At 37.0% G+C, this 18,513-nt stretch overlaps 1 protein-coding gene across 4 annotated transcripts in view; it reads right to left on the bottom strand.

Moving 5' to 3' along the window:
• Positions 1-2,079: 2,079 nt before the first annotated feature.
• The window catches only part of LOC108972730 (fat-like cadherin-related tumor suppressor homolog), a 61,100-nt gene continuing 44,666 nt past the window's right edge, over positions 2,080-18,513 (bottom strand). For 3 of the 4 annotated variants that reach the window (XM_018939469.1, XM_018939468.1, XM_018939471.1), the window contains 11 exons: positions 16,731-17,002; positions 15,917-16,634; positions 15,633-15,816; positions 14,693-15,534; positions 14,268-14,576; positions 8,372-13,679; positions 7,602-7,865; positions 7,317-7,505; positions 2,724-2,753; positions 2,494-2,628; positions 2,082-2,340 (listed from right to left, as the gene is read on the bottom strand). In XM_018939469.1, coding sequence (XP_018795014.1) covers positions 2,195-2,340; positions 2,494-2,628; positions 2,724-2,753; positions 7,317-7,505; positions 7,602-7,865; positions 8,372-13,679; positions 14,268-14,576; positions 14,693-15,534; positions 15,633-15,816; positions 15,917-16,634; positions 16,731-17,002 — 8,397 coding nt within the window. In that variant the 3' untranslated portion in view covers positions 2,082-2,194. Of the gene's footprint in view, positions 2,341-2,493; positions 2,629-2,723; positions 2,754-7,316; positions 7,506-7,601; positions 7,866-8,371; positions 13,680-14,267; positions 14,577-14,692; positions 15,535-15,632; positions 15,817-15,916; positions 16,635-16,730; positions 17,003-18,513 lie in introns of all 4 variants that reach the window. The other variant, XM_018939472.1, reaches the window with a different exon arrangement.

Below are 18,513 nucleotides of genomic sequence, written 5' to 3'. Positions count from 1 at the left end.
TTTGTTTGAAATTTAAAGAAATTTTTAAAATAAGAATTAATAAATGTAACCCTACATCAGAAGTCGATTGGGGATATTAGAGCAGTACAGATATACTTTTTTATATGACACTGCTGAATGAGCGTAACAGAGATGTGTGGCCACATGTATACATACGTGTGAGGGGAAAAGAGGGAATCTTTACGCAGCCTATGGCAAACTACCCATATGTTTACCCACTGATTCACTGGTGTTTTACCCGCTCATCGTTGGGAGTGCACAAGCATACAAACTTACATATGCGTACACATATGAGTCTGTATATATATGTCAGCAACAAAAAATTTAAGCATTGTTCTACAAAAACAACAATTGTCTAAATAGCCTAAATATAGTAAATTTTACAACAAAAACGATTTCATTTATAAACGCAGGCGCACATTCCACAAGCGACCTCGCTTCATTCATAAAAACAAAGGCCGTAACATCTCCTCGAGCATTTCTTTGCCTACAAGCGCCTTTTCGCGATGTTGGCAAAAGCTAAAAATCATAAATTGAACATCTTCTTGTGTTTGTTGTAAGAAATAAGTGAGAAAAGTGGCTACATAGCTGTTGTCGATTTACAATATTTATCAATTCTAAAATATTTTTCCGTGGCTCGCAAAAATCAGCGTCAATATGTTTGCAAGCTCATATATATGCATATATATTTACGCTAGTTTGTGGGAGAAGCTGCTACAGCGGCAAGGAAAGCTGTGACAATCGGCTGCAGTTCGTTTATTTTTTCGGCACATCTCGGATTTTCTACCAACAACAAGCCATTGTTTGCCCGTGACAACGGAGATGCGAAAGATGCGTGCGGCACTTTTTGTTATGAATGTATGTACATATGTGTGTGGCTCGCATTTGCTTTCGTAAACATACAGACAAATGTGCCAAAGAAATAATATATGTATGTATATGCCATAGAAATTAAATTGCTACAAATATGGGAAAGAAAACCAAAGAATGCGAATATGCATACGATTTCATGAAGGTCATCAATTTTCTTTGAAGAAATGAAGTTCATTTGGCACATCTTCAGAGTGGAAATATATGTATATAATTTATTTGAAATATTAATTTATTTAAAAATTAAGAAATAAAATAAAAATTATTTGTATCTAATTTTTTCCCGATTTTGTAAAAAAAAATTAAAGTTTTTACCATTTTTCGGAAAAAAATGGTTCATATGATACAAGATCCGCATATGTATGTGACTCAGAGAATGCTTTTTTACATTCTCTGTGTGACTTTGTATATTTTTCTTCAAATCATTTCTCTTTATTCATTCTAGTATGAATTCAGTCGTTTTACATATATTTTGCCTCTGAACGTGCTCATTTCTGCTAAATAGCAGCGAGAAAGGTGAATTCCTTACTATAAATCTATCAGCTCTGTTAGCCGTCAAATCGAACATCATACAGAATTCTATTTGCACCTTCTCTATCTCATCGTTGTCGAGACTGTATGTTCCTGAAGTGTTCCCTAGACGAAATTTTTTGTCATTATGAATGTTACGTTACTTAAAGACAATAAAATGAAGGTTTTTAAGGTCGAATATTCAATAAAAGTACAGATATGTATATATATTTGAAATGGGTTTTATGGTGTGGCAGAACACAAATTTATTTGGGGAATGTTTGCCACAACAAGATGCTAAGAAGTTGTCATACTATCTCCTAATAAGTTTCTTTTACGCGTTTATTTATGAGTTATGAATTCTATAACACATCAAAAATTAAGCTTAATTAATAATAACACACATTATACTTTGAAGGTGTCCATAAAACATATTCCAACACATCAGTTATTATTTCCTAATTTTATGGTACTCTCATCGATTCCACCTAACCTAACATTTGTTTGCTGTCAATGGTTAAGATTCTCCAACAATCGACAATGGTGTAAATTTTGTTTTTAAGTTACCTGCTAATCAGAGTCAACAATGAATATTCACCCTTATTTGTACTTGCGAAAAATATTTATAATATTTATAAACTTCTCTAGCAATTAGTAGACATTAGAAAGTATACAAAAAAATAGTTAATGAACTTTTAACCGCTATTTATTTTTCGGTAATTTTTTTGTTTTTTTTTTTTTAAGTATGAACTTCTTATAAAAATATTTCTTTTATACAATTAAATGTTTTTACGATCGAAGAATGTCCCTTTATCTATCTATTATTAACATGTTTTGATGAGCTTGGTAAAAACTCCTCTAACTCGGAATCCTCAATTTCACACAAGTGAACCGAGAGGTCGCTATTTGATCCATTTTTCGAGTGAAGACTTCTAAACAGATACATTTCTTCCGATTTGTCTAAAAAAATACAAAGAAGATTCATTAAAAATTTGTCATATTTTTAATATTATAAATAATTTGTAGTAATAAGTATAAATTCTTTTTACAATAAAAAAAAACAGATACAATATAATCCGCAAAAATTTTGTAAAATGCTGTTTTTTCACTTACCACTTAACTTTCTTCCGGGTAGCATTTCACTGGTGGCTTTTGAAAATACCTCAGTGCTTGAGCTTTCACCTTCAGTTTCACTGGGTACATTAAATGAAGGTAAATATGAATCTGGATGCCGTAAGTATGCATTACCTATTCGGAAAATATGTGATATGTAATGAACATATTTTTATAAAAAGTGTACGAAATAATATTCTTCAATAAAAAAAATATAAATTTTCACTTACATGAGTTCATAGGATCATATGTTGAAGGCACTGTAAAAAATGAATGGATCAATATTTAGAATTATATACATATAAATAATTAATTACGGCCTTTAAAAAATTGCCTTTATTATAAAGGCAAATACTTAATTGAAGTTGGTTGCTAAGATCTAATTGAGTATTTTACTACTTTGGGAAGACAGAAGAGAAAAAAACGAAACCATTGTTAAAAATAAAAAAAACTCGGATTTATCGTATTAATATCTTTTTAGATAGATGCTTTTATAAAAATTGAAATTCGCCGCGTAACCGATAAAGGAATTTTTAAGGCAAAGTTTTATCCCGATATAGAAGCATTCCTTGGTATTTTTTTTTTTTTTATACTGGAAGGGAAAGAATCAGATGAAATTTAAAGTTCTCGTATTTTGGAAGTTGGCTTGTTGGTTAGCCGATTTGATTATTTTTGCAGTTTATGTTAAAATTGGTAGGGTAAATCCTGGGATACAGGATTTGAACTAGAAGTGTTGCCTATTAGCCAATTTTTACACTTTCTTCTATAACTCTCTTGCTCTCCATCTTGGAAAATCAATGAGTTATCGCACTTTTAGTAGTTTTCAACCGTTATACTATTGTGATTAAATTCAAAGGTGAATTTTAAATTTATACTTCACGTGTTTTTCGAATCGGTAAATTTTTTTCTGTATGTTGGTAGTAATCTATAATAAATTTCACGTCAAAATATTAATAGGTATTTGAGATAAGTGTCGTTTTGTGAGGCTTTAAAAGTGAATTCTTCGATTTTTACTACGACTGAATTTATTGAACAAAGAAGTGCGATAATAAGCCATATCATACTGCTTGGTTATTCATGATCATTTCGCCACATTTTCAACAATATCGTGCCGCAACCCCGCATTCGCCTGATTTACCTTCGTTTAACTTCTGGATATTCAGCAGATTTCCTTGATCTCTCCAAGGACACCGTTTTGACTCAATTAATAATATAAAAGCTAAATCAAAGAAGGCTCTGATGGACATTACGACGGAGGATTTTTCCAAGTGCTATAATGACTGAAAAATTCGTTGGCATAAGTGTATTGCAGCGGGTGGGGATAAGTTTAACGGAGATGAAATGGACAAAATTCACCTTTCTTTCACTTTCTTGTACACAAATCAATAAGTAATTAATATAACGGAATAATATTGTACTTTGCACGAATAATGCACGCCAATACCACCCTCAGTAACCATATATCATCAATCAACGATTCAAAACTACTTGACTCCCAGTTTGGAATGCTGCCTTTCCAATCGTGTTTCTAAACGTGAGGACACAGACTCCCCTATTTTCCTTGACTCCTGCGACATTCCCGCCAAAAACGTGTCCATGTCTATAACTTTTGATGAACATTGAGCTTCTTCCTCTTATTCAAATTTAAAGACATATTCTTAGCCATTTTAACAATTATCTCTTCGGAAATTAATTAGACAATCCCACTTTTGACACCAATTATAACGGATTTTACGATAAATCGTCTACCGTGTAACTTCTCTTGAGTTCGATCACTGGGTTGGCTTAACGCTTATTTTTGGTTATTCGGGTATACAGCTTCTTACTTGAAGATCTTTACTAAGCAGCATTCTCATTATAACTGTTGCTCCTGCATAATCCGGAAACCCCTATATAGTCGATTGTTACCAAAACATCGCTACTCGAACAGTCTGGCAACTACGAATTTCGCTATCTAGTTGGTTAATTTAGGCAATAAATAACTTTAAATGATTAGGATGTCGAAACGAATTAAAATCCGGATGTTTATCCGTCCGTCTGTGCAAGTTGTAATTTGCTTAAATTCGGGATATCATCATGAAACTTCGAACTAGTGTTTCTTGGTCGAATCGGGAGGACGTAAATTGGCATAATCGGAACACTGCCATGCCCACAAAACGCCATTAACACAAAAACCTATAAATAACAAAGCCTTGCTTTGCGGGGATGGAGTCACACAAGTGAGGAAAGTTCTCTGATTGCCACTCACTTGGGAGTAGCCAGAAATTATTCTTTTACATATGGCTCAAGCAGCGCATGACTTCCGGTCCTAAAACAAGTAGAACGCTGAGTTTGGGACACACCACGTAAAAAGCGCACCCAATGAAAAAGAACAACAAGCCTCGGATGAGAGACCCCCTTTTTGATGGCGACCATGGCAAACGCACTAAGGATAACGATTTAAGAGCATGCGCCTGCAATGTCCGGTACCTTAATTGGGAAGATGCCGCTGTCCAGCTGGTTGATGCCCTCGTTAGAGTAAAAGCTGACATCACCGCCGGCCAAGAAATGCGATGGACAGGACAAGGACTGAAACATTTACTACAGTAGCCATATAAAGCAGCGCAAATTGGGTGGGAGATTCACGTTGGGAGAGAGACTCAGTCGCCGAGTACTGCCATTTACACCGGTGGATGAACGTTTAGCCACAATCCGAAACAAAGCGAAGTTCTTCAACATATCGCTGATTTGCGCACACGCCCCGTCGGAAGAGAAGGACGATGTTACTAAGGATGCTTTCTATGGGCGCTAGGAGCGCACCTATAAGAGCTGCCCCGCCACGATATCAAAATTGTGAGAGCACTCATCAGCAACTCGGTAAAAGGGAACTGTGGGACGGCATTTCAAGCTCCTTACGTACCGCTGGTACGACGAGGAGTGCCGTGTCGCAGCGGAGAGAAAACATATTACCTACGGGATGGAATAGATACCGAGAGTTGATGGGGTAAGCGAGACGCGGTTGCAGACAGAAAAAGAGGGAGGTCGGAATATGTGAGTATGAAGAGCTTGACAAGCTGGCCGACAGGGGTACTGCTCGAAAATTCTATGAAAAATGTGGCGAGTAAAAGAAAGTTTCAGGACTGGAGCATACTTTTGTAGACCCCCCAAAGAGCCGATGCCCAAAACATGTTAAAAWSGCGGTTGCAGACAGAAAAAGAGGGAGGTCGGAATATGTGAGTATGAAGAGCTTGACAAGCTGGCCGACAGGGGTACTGCTCGAAAATTCTATGAAAAATGTGGCGCGTAAAAGAAAGTTTCAGGACTGGAGCATACTTTTGTAGACCCCCAAAGAGCCGATACCCAAAACACAACGCCAGGAGAAGGCGGACCGGATTCTCCAATCAATGCCGATTCAGCAGACGTTCCATTGTCAGACAATAAAGAAATTCGAATAACAATTTCTTGTCTGAAGAACAACATAGCGGCGGGGGCCGATGGATGGCTTGAAAGCATGAAAGCATGCCCAACGATTGGAATTTAAGTGTGCTATGCCAAATCCATAAGAAATGAGACCCCACAATCTGCGGCAACTACCCTAAGATAAGGATCCTTAACATCGCTAAGGTTCTATCGAGCGTATTGTGCGAAAAATTAAAGTCCACTGACCAGATATTCATCATGCGCCAAATTTTGGAAAAGATCTGTGAAAAGAGAATTGACACACACCACCTTTTCGTCGATTTTAAAGCTGATTTTAACAGCAAGAAAAAGAGCGGTCTTTATGGCACGGTATCGGAATATGGTATCCAAGCAAAACTAATACGGCTGTTTAAATGACGTTGAGCAATATCAAAAGCTCAGACAAGGCGATTCTTTATCGTGCGACTTTTTTAATCAAGCTACAGAACTCATTCGAGTAGGTACAATCTTCAATAAGAGTGTACAACTGACCAAATTCAAATTAATATAGTTTTCGTTGACGGAAAGTAATATCTATATATAAGCAGGTAAGGAAGGGCTAATTTCGGGTGCAACCAAAAATTTTATACTCTTACAACTAGAAAGAATCAAAGCCAGGTAATTACTTTAATGTGTAAATCGTCAACCAGAGGATCGAAATGAAAGTAGTTAATATATACATACATATTTTATACGTAACTCATACACTGACTGACATATAAGGTTAGGTAGAAAAACAAAAAAGTTAGGGTAGTACCCAACCGTACACATTGACCGTTAGGTGAACAAAACTATTATACTCTGTAGCAAAATGTTACAAGAGTACAAAAATATATCTCTAAACATAAGCATGTTTTCAAATTTAAGAAACAAGAAAAAAAATAAAATCTTCAGTAAATTGCCAATGAAAAATTCATTACTTTTGTGATTAAATTAATATTTTCAAAATTAAACCTCAAGTACAATCCTTTGGACTCTTATACCGGAAATAATGTTTTCGTCTTCATTTATATATAATATTTTCAAATATTTAATGTTTTCGAAGGGTCGTAGAGAAAAAACCGGGACAGGAGGCTCTGTTCTTTCAATTTATTAATATTATATTTCACTTATTTTGAGAAAAATTTATTTAATTTTACCATATGAATAGTATTAGCCAGTTTTGACCTTTGTTGTTACAAGGGTATAAAATATTAGGTCACACCTCAACTTAGGCCTTCCGTACTTGGTTACAGATAATTTTATATACTATAGTATTTGACGATTCTAAAGTTGTGGCAATTGGCAGAAGAGAATGAGGTTAATAATAAAGTTTCTGAACCCCACTCTTTTCTTTACTTTTTATTATTCTCATGCAATTTTTGGTTACACAAATTCGTAATTACCTGGATTTGTAATGAAGTCTTCATTCTCAAAGTTAATTTGGGGGCTCAGTCTTGAAACATCATCATGATTTATAAGCGGCAGTTCGAAAGGGCGCATACAACTCTCTAAATCGGAGTCGATGCATTCGGATGTTAAGTCTTCATTTAAAGTCACAATATCTCGTGTAGGATCAACACCAATGCACGTATCTTATAAAATTAAAATAATTATAATAATTGATTATTACTATCGATTTTTGCTTTCATAATTGTAAGCAAGCTTTTAAGACTTCAACTGGAACTTACTTTGCCCTGCATAGGTACGTCGTGGTTTAGACTCATTGCTATCATTACTATGGAAGCTCGACGAATCAGCAATTTCAGCACCAGGTACCTCAGTTATATCCGGCAATGGATTATGGCTCTTTCGCACCCAATCTGAACAATCCCAATGGTATTGCCCATGATTGGTTGTTGGATAATCCATGTATGGTGAGTGGCAAACATTTGGCACTGTTACCTGCATAATTTTGCTACAACCGGTTTTTAAAGCTGTATAATCTAGTTTTTCTAAAGAAACCAAAATGTTAAACATCCTGACTGTGATATTATTCAACAAATAGAGGTTTATGTAATTTCAGACGTTTGATCTATTTTGATTTTGGTTTTTAATTCAAGAACGATAAGAAATTCATTTTAACAACTGTTTCGAAAAATACGTTGGCACAAGCGTATTGCGACCAACGGAGATTACTTTAAGGGGAGCGACATAGATTTTAGAGAAAAAAATTAGGATTTTAAGCATTATATCCGTAAACAAAGTTTTACTATTTTTTTCTCATGGTAGTGTGTTCTCAGAAAAAGCAAGCTAAATGATTAAGAGATATGTACTACGAAATAAAAAAAGAAAATTTAAAATTGAAAATTGCAAAATAATCATAAATTCTTTAGAAATTTGTAATGTATTGTTTTTTTTTTTTTTTTTTAGATAACATTATTACGCAAAAATTCGAAAAGAACGCAATTCCAGTTCCTTCGTAATAATATTTTATTGCATACATACAATATTTACTTACCATTGTTAAGCTTATTTTCACTAAACGTCTTCAAATGCATTTGCTCGACCCAGTCTCGTTTCTGTATGGGATCAGAATCATTTAGATTCACATGTTCATTGTTTCGATTGATCTTCTGATATTCGAATGGTATGTTTTCTAGTTCATCACCCGCTGATCCGTAACTGCGCAATATGTCCAAGTTATTTACGAAGGTTGTATGACCCGAGTATAAAGTATCGTTTGTCGGCGCCGTATAACTCATCGGTCGTTGATTTATTTCCAAATTACTCATTTTAGCGATATTCTTGGCATATTTCTCTTTACAAACTAGAGAATTCAAATTTTCACCTTTGTATGGATCTTTATTACTTGAATTTTGTACACTCGTGTTGTTGCTCTTACGAAAAACTATACAACAAAAAGCAACAAGTACTACTAAAATAATGAACACAATGCCACCAACAATGCCAGCTAACTGTTCCATTGAGAGATTTCTCAATTTCGTTGATATCGAATTGGAATATAGCGGATCACCGCAGCTGGCACCCGTCAGATAAGATGGACAAATACAACGAAAACTACCCGCTTCATTGATGCATGTTGCGCCATTGCCACACGGATGATTATCACATTCGTTTACGTCGATCTCGCATGTGGGTCCCGTGTAGCCGCGACACATGCAATGTGGTGTGCCATCACCCTCCTCGCAGACACCGCCATTTTTGCAGGGATTCGGTGAGCAATATTTACCATACTCACAGCGACGACCCGATAAGTGCAAAGGACAAATGCAACTGTAATTGCCGAACTCATGCACTTCACAGCGTCCGCCAAAGAGACAGGGAGCAGATGCACAAGGATCCATATCAATTTCACACGTTTGACCGGTGAACCGCGCATGGCAAGTACACTTGAATTTATTCTCACCCAAGTCAATGCAAATACCACCGTTAAGACATGGTTGTGCGCCACAAATACCCAATTGTACGAGCACACTTGTCGGATCACAAGTGAACTCGACGTTTGTGAAACGCTTGAGCGCCGCCACTGAACTGCCACCCGATATGTATAGCGGCAAAGGCTCCATTGCGATTTTAATGTCTGACATGCAGCCAATGAAACCCTTCTGAATATCCTCGAAGCCGATTATGGTGGGATGTGGCTTAACTTCGGCGCCGACGAATAAATCATTTGACTGTATGTTGAGTATGCCGTTAATACCCGGCGCGCTACCCTGCGAAACATGTTTGTTGTCCACTGTCAATTTGGCGCTATTCAATATGCGTTCGAGAGTGATTGTATGCCACTCGCCATCGGCGATGTAAATGCTTGAGACGCATATTTTACCCTCACCCGAACCCAGCTCGTAACGGTATTGCACAGCGCCATTTAATATTTCTAGTATATGATAATCAACTCGTCCGCTGGAAAATAGTAGAGTGCCCGTTTGCTGAACGGTGCGTATCTTCAGCGAGTAAACAAAGTCTTGCTCAAGTATAGTTTTTGCAACGGCCTTATTAATTTTATAATGCGCATAGCTCTTACCGCTGAATGAAACCGAAGTGAAACGTGAGCTGCAGTTACCATGTTGACATCTCGTCAATGTCGATTTGCTGTCACAGGCATGTCCCGTAAAACCTTGTGGACATATGCACTGGTAGCCAGTAGTTGTGTTAGCGGGCCAGCAGGTTTTCTCCAGCGGACATGGATCGGAAGAGCAAGCATTAATTGGCTCATTACAAATACGTCCTCCATAACCTTGCTTGCATTGGCACTCGTTGGCATGCTTGTAAGTGGGCGAAGCGAAGCTGGCGACATCTGTCGAATAAGTATTCAATTGACGTTTATTGAGGCGTATGCGATTAAAACAGTCCCCTTGTACGCAAGTGTTGTGCGCGCAGGTGGGTGACATAATCTCCTCTACCACCAGATTAGTAGCATCCTCAATGTCATCGATGAAGTTCACCAGCACTGCACGCACTTCGGCTGTGGTGAAATACTCCTCGGAGCTGGGCGTAATTTGTTGCTTACGTACAGCAAATAAAATATTCAAATTGTCAACAGGTGTGGGCTGTTGGCGCTTACTACGCTCCAGCATGACACTCTCCGATTCTTGTGGCTCCCTATACGCCGTGTGGCTATTCGATGTTTGTATAGAGATTACTGTAATGTCCTTTTGACGGCAGCGTAGTATAGCGCGTAAACACCGAATGAAACCTTTACGGTGACTTAATATAAATGCTTCGGGTGTAATTTTACGGAAACTTATGACAATCGCATTACGCGTCATTTCAATTGTTATGAGTTCCACATTCAGCTTGACCAATGCATGTGCTGTAAATTTGCCATCGTTAACGGTTACGTTAATTCGATACATGCCAATATCCAGATTGCTGATTGCATAGAGAGAACCATTATTTTGTGATATGTTGAAGAGCTGTTTTGTGACGAACAATTCACCATGGGTTGGCGCCAGTGCAAACAACAAATTGTCATATTTGTCCTGATCGCTCGCATGCACACGACCGAGAAAACCACCTATGTAATCGTCATCATATGACTTCACTGTCACCTCCAAAGGAGTTATAACCGGCGGATACTGACTCTCTTCAATAATGTGTATATGCACCCAGGCGTCAGAGTAAAGCGGCGGCGTGCCGTTATCGAAGACGCGTACTTGCAGCGTATAGATATCGCAAATTTTGTGATTGAAACGTGCCGCCGTCCGCAACCAGCCATCTTGTCCGATGCGAAAGAAACCACCTTCATTACCTCTGCGCAAATCAAAAGTGTAGGGTGCAGCATTGGGTGCCTCATCAGCGTCGCTGATTTCGAAGAGCAGTACGTTGTAGCCCAACTGTTTGTTCTCTTGCAACACCACACTATAGTTCTGCAGGCGGAAAAGCGGTGGATTGTCGTTCACATCTAAAATGTCTACATAAATACGCACATAGCTACACTGTTCCGGTAAACCGTTGTCGCAGGCTTTGATCTCCAACAAATAATTGGCATTCAGTTCACGATCCAATGCATTTATCACAATTAACTGGCCGGAGAAATCTTCAATGGCAAATTGATTCAAATGATCGCCGCGCTCTATGTTATAACGTATAATGCCATTTTGTCCCGCATCCTCGTCAGTTGCTAGTACTTGCAGTATATTTTGCATTTTCGAGACATCTTCACGCACCTTCGCGCGGTACATATTCTGTGTGAATTTCGGTGCATTATCATTGACATCCAATATGGAGATATTTACCGAAGCCACATTACTGAGGGGCGGCGTACCACCATCGATTGCTTGTACCGTTAAGAAATATGCCTTTGTGCGTTCATAGTCCAAATCGTCATTTACAAATATGCTGCCCGTCTTTGGTTCGATGCTGAATTTGTTAAGCTCATTTCCACCCATAATGAAATACAACACTTCCGCGTTAACGCCGATATCTTTGGAAGTGGCGAAAATGCGCACGACTTCTGTATTGACAGTGGCATTTTCGTACACGTACGTTTTGTACTCCCTTGTATTGAACTCCGGTGGATTGTCGTTAATGTCGAGAACATTGAGTATAAGTCGTGTAATAGATAACTGTTTTGGATTACCACTATCTACTGCCTTAATGGACACATTGAATATCGAAACGCTTTCTCGATCCAAGCTCTTCGTTAATTTTATAATACCACTGCTTCGCGATATACTGAAGTTCGGCTGTTCTTCGACGAAAGAGTAAACAATCTTACGATTTAAACCGAAATCCTTATCTGTTGCATGCACCTTTGTCACAATAGTGCCTACAGGAGCATCCTCTGGTATGCTTACAATATACTGTGCTATCGAGAACTCCGGTCGATTGTCGTTGAGATCGTTAACATTGATGATCAGTTCGGAAATGCATTCTTGTGAAAGTTCTTGGCCATCCTGCACATGTGCCGTTAGAATATATTTAGCATGTGTTTCACGGTCAATAGATTTGGCTACGCGCAATGTGCCGCTATCTTTTTCTATAATGAAATCATCAGATCGATTTCCAGTTAGATAGTAACGCAACTGACTGTTGCCATTTTCATCGATATCTAGTGCGTCAATTTGTATTAGTGACGTACCGGTCATCACCGACTCGTTTATTCTCAAATTGTAACGCGGCGTCATGCAAACTGGCACATTATCATTTACATCCTGCACCGTTATAGTAACCTCGGTGGTGGCTACAAATTTGCCATCGGTAACGAGCACATTTAAGTTATATATTGGTATGGCTTCTCTATCCAAAGGTTTCGCCACAAACAGTTCGCCAGTTTTGCCAATTTGGAATTGTGAATATATATCGCCAGACATTATATAATAACTAGTTATACTCCTCTCCGAATCTAGATCGGTAATGAGGAAATATTTCAAAATTTTGCCGGGCAACGCGTTCTCATGCACCGATATCTCGCATTTCTCCTGATTGAAAGATGTGGGATTATCGTTATAATCGATTATCTTTATAGACACCGGTACTTTCGAAACATGTTTTGGTTGCCCGTTGTCGGTGGCAAGTACATTAAAGTGATATTCCGATTGCGTTTCGCGATCCAGCATACTGAGCAGTGTTATCCATCCGGTGTAGATATCGATATCAAACACGTTCGATGCCGTATTCGTTTCATCCTCTAGATAGTAACGTATATCACCGTTTGAACCTATATCCATATCGGTGGCGGTCACTTTAATGATTGATGTGACTTTATCGATATTTTCACCTATATTCACATTGTATTCGCGACTATCAAATTTGGGTGAATTATCGTTTTCATCCAGAACGTGTATATAAATTTCGCAAAATGTAAATAATGGCGGTATTGTTTCCGTTTCCGCCAAAGCAATCATATAGTGCATATCGTTAACCTCGCGATCGAGCGTCTGCATCAGTATCACTTCACCATTCTCCGAAATGGAAAACTTTCGACTTTCAATAGGTATCGTGAATTTCACCGAATAATTGCCAGAAATGCGTAGTTTTGTTAATACCGAACCAGGTGGTGTTGATTCCGAAACATGCAGTTCAAAAGCATTATTTTCGAACTCTGGCACTGCTACATCGGCACTGATAAATTGTACTGTAACAGGCACATCATTATGAAATTGTGGATTACCATAGTCCATGGCGCGTACGAAGAACTGCGCAACATTGTTGGCGAATTCAGTGACATTTTTGATTATTCTCAAACTACCGTCGACTTCGTTGATCGTGAAGGTATCTTTGTAGGTTTCGGACACCGTTGATTCATCAATTATGTATTTTATCTGCGAATTTTCATTTTGATCCATATCAATTGTCTTCACCTGTGAATATTGGGGAAAATGAAATGTTTATAATAGTATAGTGATGTTTATAATACTTCACTAATGAGAGTATTTATTTTTAATGATCAAAACTAGTTCTATTTTAATATTAAAGAGTTAGGCTAGCTTTTTGGCTTTTAAGGTTCTAAACACATGTAATTGGTATATTACGGGGAATATTTCAAATCTGGAGATAATGCTACTCGGAGGCCATCCCACACATAACCTTGAAATATTAACTAAAGGTTCACAGTACATTATCTAGTAACCTACATACGCTCTTTTTATTATAATTGCAACATTTTTAGAATAAATTTACAATTCATATATTCGGCCAAAAATTTGTGTTTTTTAACAAGCCCGTAGGGTCTTCACTATAATGAAAAATGTGATTTCGAAAATTCACCCTGAAGATGCAATTTTATAAATATTGCCCAGAATATATAGTTTTTAGTGCTGCTTAGCAAATAACGATTGCACATCTCTGTTCTTATTACAGAATAGTAGTTATAATAATCGAAAAAATACATTTTTTTTCTAATCTCAATAATAACTATTTATAAATCTTTAGTGTAATAACTTACTCACCTTCAACAATGTTGAATTGATTGTGGTATTGACTTTAACCACGAGTTTATATTCTTTGACCATAAAGCGCGGACTATTGTCATTGACATCTTCGACTTTAATCTTCAATAAAGTGAAATCGGCTTTGCCACCCTCATCAGATACCCTAACCAAAACATCGTAGAAAGCCCGTTGTTCTCGATCAAATGCGACTTTCGTTGTTATAGAACCGTTAGTATTATCGACTTCAAAATACTCTTTGAATTCTTCTGAAACAAGATCATAGGTGAGTTTTGCAAATCTGCCGAAGTCAGCGTCGTGTGCTTGAAGCTTGAAAGACAAAATTATATATTTATATTATTCTAAGAAAATAGTTTACAATTTCGGGTTATTTACAAAAACAAATCGATCTATCGATATATCGACTAAATTTATATACAACGTACCAAAGCAATATTCTTTCCAGCTTCTTCGTTCTCCTTCACGCTTGCTTCATAAACCGATTTCAAAAATTTAGGTGCGTGATTATTCTCTGGCATTAATATAATCTTAACTCTGGCAAATGTCGTGTGAACGCCATCACTAACGGATACATTTAACAAAGTCTGATGGTGATCAGTGAAATTTTGCATATTTTGCAGTGTGATAACTCCATTATTTTCATTAATTGCATACGTTTGCAACTCATTGCCGTCAATAATTCGATATTTAAGCCTTTCGTTGTCTTCATGATCGGGATCGAATGCCTTTGCATTGATGACGAATTGGCCACGTTGAGCATTCACTGACAAACGGCAAGAAAATGAAGCTTCCGTAAATTTGGGGAAATTATCATTGAGATCCTTCACAGTTATCCAAACATTTGCTTTTGAGCTCAAAGACGGCGTGCCATGGTCTCTTACAATTAAAATTATGTGATGAGAAGTGCTTTCTTCGGCGTCTAAATTACTTTTTAGATATAAATAACCTTCTGCTATATCTATATAAAATAGGGCCGAGTTATTTTTACCATCAACACTGTCAATGATATACGACAATTCACTATTTGCATTCGCATCACAATCAGAGGAGTTCACTTTCATTATTTGGGAACCGATCAACAAATTCTCCGATATGGTAATATTGTAATTGTCCTGCTCAATTGTTGGATAGCAATCATTAGTATCTTCGACTATTATCGATACTGTAACTTCGGCAAAGATACCAGATAGTGAATCCGTTGCACGTACCAGAAATTCGTGACTTTGTTTCGTCTCATAGTCCAATTCGTTAACAATATAAATAACGCCTAAATAGAAAGAAGATGACTTTAATAACCCATCGCTCAATTGTAAGTTTCATGCCAATATTTACGTACATACATATATACAACTGAATTTGACTTACCAGTTCTGTAATCTATTTCAAATACTTCATCCTCATTTCCAATTGATATTGTGTAAATTAGTTTTCGCTTGAGTGGACTTTCCGCCTGTATGGCAATGGAGAGCGCTGAAAACAATTCTGCATTTTCTTTCACGACGTCAGAGTAAAATTGTTTATCGAATGTTGGCATCGAGCGATCAACCACCTAGAAAATTAGATACATCCAAAAATTTATCGAATTTATTGGGGTCTGCACGGAAGACGATGAACTCGAAAGGATTTGATCTTCATATTCATTTACTCACCTTTATGTTAACGGCTGCATCAGTGGAACAAGGTGATATCGCACCATCATAGGCAGCAATAATTAAATCGTAAACTCTAGTACTACCATCAATAATTTGCTTCAACACTAATTCGCCTGATTTACGATCGACTTTGAAGAGTTCACCATTTCCCTTCTTCATTTCATATCGCACCTCACCATTTTCATAGCTATCAAGATCAACAGCCTTAACTTTAGTTATGATGGTGTCTTTGGCATCGTCCACCGATAGTGTAGCATAATAAGGCAAATTCACGAAGATAGGACAATTGTCATTAACATCTAATATGGAAATATCTACACGCACAATAGCACGACGCATTTGCTTGAATTTCTCGTAGAGCAGTAAGGAACGTGCCTCAATTACTATTGTGTAACTATCTTGACTCTCACGATCAAAAGCTAACCCTGTTGTTTTGATTGCACCCGATGTCTTGCCGATAACAAACATCTTCGTTGGACTTAAAATGCTAAATTCGACATTCTCGTGTAAGAGATTACCCACAACATTAACTAGTCCAATGGTTACGATTTTGGAAGAATTTTCGATTGTTGAAAATATGTACGAAGGTTTTTGGAATACAAAGCCCGGTGTGGACAAGGTTTCAATGTTAATGTCAATTTGTGCTATGGCTGAGTATAGGCCATCGGAAGCTCTAACGTGAAGCGTGTAAAAGGTATCCAAATGCGTTATGTCCCTAAAAAAAATAACATTTCAATTAAAAAAAAAAACATTTATACAATAACTCTTTATTAGTATGAATTTGTACATATAGCCCTATGATATGTCTTACTTGGTGGTCATGATTCCCGTTACCGCATCAATCTCAAAGCAACCATCTGCATTCCCATCTATAATGTCATAACGAATTTTTGTATTTTCATCCAAATCGGCATCGGTAGCATTCATTTCGGCTATTATGATATTCTCATATGTGGGGTGATACAGGGTGACATTTGTGTAGTTCTTGGCGAAAACCGGCGGGCAATCATTGATATTTTCAACACTGATATGTATAGTTGAATGACATTTGGCATACAATTTTGGTGCGCCTAAGTCATTGATCTAAAAGGATTATTAATAAAAATATTAATTAAATCTGTAAAAGCCCTTCTATAATGATTTGCAAGACAACTTGACCAAACAAAATAAGGTCTTTACTTTACAAAAAAAAAAAAAAATTTTTTAAATGCGGGAGCAATCAGATGCTAATCAGATGCCAATTGGGAGTTAGTATAGTATATTTAGTGTTACAGCTGAAATTTAATTCGGAAATTCGTGTATTATTACGTTCAGCTCTAGCCCTTAGTAGAGGTCACACCCCCCAACGTCGTCCAAAACAAATTGGTTGAACCAGACTATGAACTTCAACCCCATCCAACGTATTCTACGGATTTAAACCGTAATAATTCTTTTTATTTTCAAACTACCACTGCGGTCTATTTTACACACCTCTTCTTGTTACATATAAAAAAATGTGAAGCAAAGCTAAGTCAAGTAAATCGAGCTAAAAAAAAAACTAAATCGGCATTTTTCAACATTTTCTTATTCTTTTGTAGGCTTAATATTGATCGCTCTCATTTTCTCTCTCTTACAGAATGTTCCAGATAGCGGGTTTTCCAATAATGGATGATATGATTACTATATGCAATTTCGTCCATTTTTGATATGTTTTGATCTCTATTTTTTTTTATTGCAATCAGTAACAGAATCGTTTACAAATTATTCGTCCACTTGTGCGCGCTATTCGTCGAATGGTTGAAAATTCCGAGCGTACATTTCCTTACATAATGTGAAAATGCCAATAAGACAAAGAACCGCCCGAAGTTCAGCAAGTATTGCTGAAGACCGCAATTTGTCAATTCCAAGACATTCTCAAGAAATGGGACTGTCTCAAAACACAATCTGGCGGATTTTGAGAAAGGATCTGAGCAGTAAATAGACCTAACTGTCCATTCTGATGAGAAGAAAATCCACAAATTTTTCATGAACAACAATTATGTATATCCACCTAAATTAGCAATTTAGTGTGGTTTTTGGCCTGGTGGAGTCATTGATTAGTTCTTCTTTCAAAATGAAGCGGTGTCACTGATCGAGCCTACGTGCCACACAACACGTTCAATAACCAAATTATTGAGAAAAAAGTTTGGAGATGAGACTATTTATAGAAATTGTGTTCTTAGATGACCTCCAAAAAGTTGTGATTTAACTAATGGTTAGATACTTCTTCAGGGGTTATTTGAAGTCATTGGACTTTGGAAATAAACCAGACTCTCCTCAATCTTTAGAAACCAATCCTGATTTAATGAAAACGCCCTGATTTAATGAAAAAAGTAATCAAAAATTGGATTCAACGAATTCGTTCCTGCAAATCGTGGAGGCCATTTGACCGATGTTATATTCAGAACTTAATTGTATCGATTATATTAAATTGAATAAAAATTATTTACATTTACATAACAGTTAGTGTTTTTTAAGATATCATATCACTATTGTTTGAAAACCTTTATCCCAACATCATAGAACCCATAAGAAATGTAAGTTTGAATGAATTTGGTCATAGATAGATACTTTAA

The sequence above is a fragment of the Bactrocera latifrons genome, unplaced genomic scaffold, assembly GCF_001853355.1.
Source record: "Bactrocera latifrons isolate USDA-ARS-PBARC rearing strain unplaced genomic scaffold, ASM185335v1 scaffold_42, whole genome shotgun sequence".
In the NCBI taxonomy this organism is placed as follows: domain Eukaryota; kingdom Metazoa; phylum Arthropoda; class Insecta; order Diptera; family Tephritidae; genus Bactrocera; species Bactrocera latifrons.
Note: the sequence above shows the minus strand (reverse complement) of the source record. Positions and strands in the feature narration are given on the sequence as shown.